The 6,000-nt window shown below is 45.5% G+C and overlaps 1 protein-coding gene and 1 non-coding gene across 4 annotated transcripts in view; both read left to right on the top strand.

The window, feature by feature from the left end:
• The first annotated feature begins 568 nt into the window (after positions 1-568).
• trnae-cuc lies at positions 569-640 on the top strand. The gene has a single exon. It is a non-coding gene; the product is annotated as a tRNA-Glu (tRNA).
• Positions 641-918: 278 nt separating this feature from the next.
• atg5 (ATG5 autophagy related 5 homolog (S. cerevisiae)) overlaps positions 919-6,000 on the top strand; it is a 30,536-nt gene continuing 25,454 nt past the window's right edge. The window contains exons 1-5 of one of the 3 annotated variants that reach the window (XM_036539285.1): positions 919-994; positions 1,768-1,935; positions 2,363-2,490; positions 3,760-3,838; positions 4,497-4,659. In XM_036539285.1, coding sequence (XP_036395178.1) covers positions 1,828-1,935; positions 2,363-2,490; positions 3,760-3,838; positions 4,497-4,659 — 478 coding nt within the window. In that variant the 5' untranslated portion in view covers positions 919-994; positions 1,768-1,827. Of the gene's footprint in view, positions 995-1,767; positions 1,936-2,362; positions 2,517-3,759; positions 3,839-4,496; positions 4,660-6,000 lie in introns of those variants that run through there. The other 2 variants (XM_036539286.1, XM_036539287.1) reach the window with 2 other exon arrangements.

The following is a 6,000-nucleotide window of genomic DNA, read 5'->3' as shown; positions in this document are numbered from 1 at the left end:
TCATAGAAATAAAACAACGTGCTCAGGGAAAACCTGTGATCTAAGTTAGCTAACGTTTGTCTACTCTTTAGTAAAGTCAGTTGTGATAGCTCGGTATGACAATCGCTAGCTGAATAAAGGTGAAAACACCGCTCGGTAGAAAAATATAAAACCACTCACCTAATTCTCAGAGATGCTCTGACTTTTACCTGCCAGCTCGTGGATGCTCGCTCTAAAATCACACAGACTACGAACGCCCAACTATGGGCTTGTAAGCATCCAATTACAGCCACTTTGAATTCGTTTCGCTAAAATTCCATGGATGCCACTAAGTACAGCCCACAAAAAATACTAAAACACGCTCAAGACAATATTCATATCCATAATCCGACTATTTATCTTAAGTTATTTAACTACAGTTGTCTTTGCAAGCCAAGTGGCACGCTACGCATGGTACAAAGAATCTAATATTACCTAGAATCTAAATATACAACCATCCAGATTCGATGAAAAAAAAAAACTCGTGGTTAGACCATATAACTTGTTAATAATTAAATTAAATTGGACATTGAAAATTCTAACTGCAACATCCCTGGTGGTCTAGTGGTTAGGATTCGGCGCTCTCACCGCCGCGGCCCGGGTTCGATTCCCGGTCAGGGAATGTGTGATTTTGTTACTTTAATTGAATTTGCAGGTTACAGGCGGCAGCACAACAAAGTACGGCAGAACACTCTTATGATATCCGAAATAACCTATTTTAGAATGAGACTGTAGTGCAGCAGTCAGTGAGCACCGTGATTGCACACGAAGTCAATGAATAGGCTATGATTTGTTGCTAGCACTGTGACAACCACTAAGTGGCAGTGTTATTCTTTCCCCCTACATGGAAACTCTCAGGATCTTGCTTTAATTTTCCTTGACAAGCTGAGGTTCAAAGAGCAAGGGAATGACAACACCAGGGCCTTCGCATCTCTTCTCTACGCTGGTGGATGTGGTACGGACGTATCACACTAAAGTGAGACATTTACCATTAAAACTAATCAAAACATGGTCGCATTTTGTTCTGGTTTCGTTGTTGGCAGCAACGATAACAGCTGCCAGTGTTAGCCTGGTTCGTGCTGTCTTCGTGAAATTTCTGCAGTTAATCGTAGATGGCAAATACCAGCGTAGGGAAGACAGTTGTTGTTCGCTTCTACTGTGCTTAGGTAGCTAAATAGCTATAGTTAGCTGACTGAGACCTTAAATATCAACATATAAACAACTAGCTAGCTAACTACCTAGTCAGTCAGACACCCGATACCCCCTTTAGTTAGCTGACGTTAGCTTGGTAGACTACCCTGTCTACGATTTTCATTGATAGCTAACTAGCTAGCTAGGGATCTGGATATCTAGATTTAACCCAATGGTAATTAGCCAACTAGTTAGCAGACATCTCATGAGACAGTGGCTATAGTCATATAGTCAGGAGGGTATCACGGCAGCTAGCTAGGAAAACAGTGTATTCTAGCTAATCAGGATAGTGCTGACAATGTTTAGCCGGCTATCAAACAGCGTTAAATTGGCAGGTTATCTAGACAGAATTCAGGGTAGCTAGCTATATGCCATGCCGTGCTAGAAGTAGCTTGCTAGCTGCTTGTGAAGAGCTAACTAACTTGTTCACTCTAAAAAAAAGTTGGATCGGACAGCTACGTTACATCAACTCATGTTAAGAGTGTGAAGCATTGCAGAAAGCATGTCTCATCGTCCCATTTTTTTTGTAAAAATAATTTCTCCTTTGAATTGTTCCAGGTAGTTAGTTAGCTTGCAACTAGAAGACATTCTTTATGTGCTACCTGGAGCTACAGAAGAATGGCAGATGACAAGGACGTGTTGCGGGACGTGTGGTTCGGGCGGATTCCCACTTGCTTCACACTCTACCAGGACGAAATCACCGAGAGGGAAGCGGAACCCTTCTACGTATGAAAAACCTCAATCTAGCTACATTCTTGCTAATGTCGGAAGCATCGTAGTTACAGAGGTTCAGTGGAAACTGAATGTGGTTGCACTGAGCTAGCCACTAGCTTAAGAACCGTTAAGTATAGCACAGTACTTCACGACCAGAGTAGAGGAACAGCTGAGAATGATTCATGACTCATCAAACGTCTGGTTATTCATACAGCTGACTGAGAGGAATTTGCTATTGTAAAGAAAAGTGAACAAAGAAATACAAGTGGATGGTAATATCGTAGCAGTTATCGCGTAATGCTCTGTTTGATAGTGGTGTAGTTATCCAACGTTAGCTTGTTGCATGATCCAGTGGTTGATGCTCAGAGCTTAGTCCACCACAATTAGCTCTTTAGGTATAAAGTTAATGAGGATAAAGACGCTGGTAATCTCTCCGCAGTTGCTCCTGCCCAGGGTGAGCTATCTGACGTTGGTCACAGACAAAGTGAAGAAGCACTTTCACAAGGTGATGAGACAGGAAGACGTGGAGGAGATGTGGTTCGAGTACGAAGGAACGCCTTTAAAATGGTAGGAAGAACTGAGAAAAATAGTAGGTGGGTGGAGAAACATTTGTCATTGCCCAGTCGTTAACTCGCGTGACAGTATTGTTTTTTGATTTACACTTGCATTCCCAGGTAATGTGTCTGTCAACTTCCGTACTTGAGTAATTCCGACAGGTGTCTGTCACGGGATCATATGCCGCTGCAGTTTGATTTCAGAAGGGGGTAGATGAATGGATCCTGCTCCCTGCTGGCATAAAGATCACATTGCCTCCAACGTAAATAAAAAAAAATAAGTGCAGTGACACGTGTAGTCCACAAGGTGGTAGCCCTGCACAGGCGATCGCTGGTGGTCTATGGCTCTGCGCCCCGTTTCTCGAAAATGATAAAAGGTAAACTTCTCCCGATGATATTTTTTATAGATCGCAACTGTATACGTTCGATCCTCGGGTGCTTTCCCCAAAATACATCCAAAAAAAAAAAATGCAAATCCACAAATGGTGAGGTACGTGGCGAAGAGAGAGGCCCACCGCTAGTTCTGCAAAGCATGATGAATCAACCACAAAATTATGTATGCTCGTTTTTTCACGCTAACAGTGTTTATCAGAGATGTATATATCTTTTTCTTTATTACACATCGAAGAGACCACAGTAGTCTGAGTCCACAAAACATATAGGTCTATGCTTTTGGTACTGGTACTGAGGTATAACTGCAATGTAAACAGTTAAAACATTTGCCAGGTTCCAGGGAAATGCAGAGTTATCTGGAAGATGGCAGGGGAGTAGACAGCTATGGCTGTGAAATCCCCAGTTGAAGATCTGTGTTTATCTGCATATGTCAGGTGTTGGCAGTACTCTGTCTAGTATGGCTTATGAATACTAGCCATGATCATTGTGTTATGCACATTTTGTAATGATTGAATGATTTTAAATGAAAAACTTGAAAGAATATGATGTATTACGTATTATGTATTCAGCCTGATCAGTTACTAGTTTTTTCTTGGTTTTCAGTCTTCTTCCATTGTTGTTACTCTGGAACATTTCCACAAATACCCGTAGGCATGCTTGAGTTCATGTACCGGCCCACAATGTACTTGGCTGGCAGTGATGTTTGTGAAACACGTTGCACCCAAAACCTTGAGTGCACGACGGTGTTCCGTGGCTTTCGGGAAACGAGGCCGTGAGAGGTGGATCTCCTGGCGCGCGACTGAAAAACAGTGGGAATTCCGCTGACTTGCGGTGTGGTTGTGAAAGTCCCTGTCTCTGTTGTGACTGCTGCTCTGTGTGTGTTTCGAAGGCACTACCCGATCGGCGTGCTGTTTGATCTCCACGCCTCCAACACTGCCCTGCCCTGGAGCATCACTGTGCATTTTAAGGTACCTGTCACGACCTCGCCCTCCTCCCAGCCCCCGCATCCTTCCCTGAGTGCTCTCCAGCAAGAAAGCGCATGAGTCAGGAGGCACAAAGGGGTGCTTTGATTTGAAAGGAGTAGGAGGTCTCCTTCCAAGATTGCAGCTTTGGATTCCGACCAGATCACCCAGGCGTTGAGTCACATGGAGCAGAGAGTGCAGGAGAACTTGTTTCCATGACTTCAGGCACCCAGTTTGGCAATGATGGTGTCATAGACAGGTTGCACCTTTGAATTTGTACATTCTGTCCCCGCTCACCCCCACTCTGTGTCCCTCAGTTCTTTTCCCCAGGGTAGTACATATGGGTGACAACACCTTGAACTAGACATTGCGTTTTCCATTGCCTGGGCATGCTGTACAAATAACACCTACACGTGATGTAGAAATAATGTTAACTGCTTTTTATGCAATTGCAATCTGTAAATACCACTGCCATATGAGAGTGTGTGTGTGTAAGTAGCACTACCGGTGGTCACTTCAGTTGAGGAGTCCTGCAAATTGTGTTGTGTTGTGGGTTTTGTATTTCTAAGTCATATGTAGTGTATTCATCAAATCTGCACACAAACGTGATTATCGTTTGTCTTTTGGAATCAGAGATTTCTGTCTTCTGTCCCTGTGGTTCCAGGACTTCCCCGAGAGGGACCTGCTCCACTGCCCCTCCAACTCTGTGATCGAGGCCCACTTCATGTCCTGCATCAAGGAGGCGGACGCCCTGAAGCACAAAGGACAGGTGGTCAACGAGATGCAGAAGAAGGACCACAAGCAGCTGTGGATGGGCCTGCAGAACGGTGGGTGTGGGACAGGGCCGTTAGCATAGGCCCGCTTCACTGCAGAGCATAGCATTAACACACAGCCATCTCCATACAGCCACATACATCGCATCAGAACGTGCTATTAGTGTATGCCGCTCTCTTTGCAGAGTGCTTCCGTTCACGAGCACCCCTCACAGCACAGAATGTAGGCCTGCCATTGACATACAGCAGTAGCAGCTAACTGCTGACATACGTCCATCTCTGTGCAGAATACACCATTAACCTTACACCCCTGCTTCCATGTAGAATGGAGTGTGGGGTAGGAGCAGACTGCATGTTAGTCTGGTGCTCATTCCATTATATTAGTATAGAAAAGTGGACTCATTACCCAGAGAATGCTAGTCACAGTCGTAGGTGTAGCCATGACTCAGTGTTGATCTGCTTCATCTCTTTAAATGGGTAATGCATATAAAATGAGAGGAGTAATTTTTCTTGATAAGGGCATCTGTTCAGCAAATAAATCTTTTTCAGGAAAAAAAGATTTTTCGATTCCCCACTGGGGAACTGCTGTTGTACCCTTGGGCAAGGTACTTAACCCCCAATTGCCTCAGTAAATATCCAGATGTATAAATGGATAACATTGTAACTGATGTAAGTCACTCTGAGTAAGAGCGTCTGCTAAAATGCCAATAATGTATTGTAATGTAATATTCATATTCATCACTAGTCTTTCCCTTGTCCTTCATGGTGTGATCTCCTGCTCTGGGGTGCCAGCTGTGGTCCAAGCTGCTTGTGGTCAGAAGATCTGCCCCTGATGTTTGTTTTCTCTCGAAGTCCAAACTGAAACCGCAGAGGGCTTGTTATTTAGAAACAGAGAGAGAGAGAGAGAGAAAGAGAGGAACAGAAAGGAGGAGAGAAGCGCATCGTTTGGAAGAGAAATTCATACCGAAAACTTTCAAACGCTAAAATTATGTCAAAACGGTAGCAGTGCAGGAGAGAAACGAGATGCGCCCTGTGAAACCGGCGGTGGCGTGCGTTTCGCAGCCCGCCCGGGCCCTGCCACGCGGCTCCCTGCATGTGCTCGCAGCGCTCCCCTCCGGCCCCCGGGGCTCTGACCGCAGCCAACGGTCGCGGGGCGGGGGTTAGCTTTCACTCTGACCGCGCTCCGCGGGCGGCACACCTGCAGTTGTGAAACGCGCCCACGGCAGGCGAAAGCACACGCACTCAGACAGGTCCCTGCTGGTTTTTTGGGGTGGTGCAGTAAACGGAGGGTGGCGGGGGGTCGTCACCCCTGTCGCCCCCGTCCTGACCCTCACTGTTCTCTGCACACAGCTTCTCTGGGGTGCCGTGGTAACGTCCTGTGTAAATTCACCTGAC

The sequence above is a fragment of the Megalops cyprinoides genome, chromosome 10, assembly GCF_013368585.1.
Source record: "Megalops cyprinoides isolate fMegCyp1 chromosome 10, fMegCyp1.pri, whole genome shotgun sequence".
In the NCBI taxonomy this organism is placed as follows: Eukaryota; Metazoa; Chordata; class Actinopteri; order Elopiformes; family Megalopidae; genus Megalops; species Megalops cyprinoides.
Note: the sequence above shows the minus strand (reverse complement) of the source record. Positions and strands in the feature narration are given on the sequence as shown.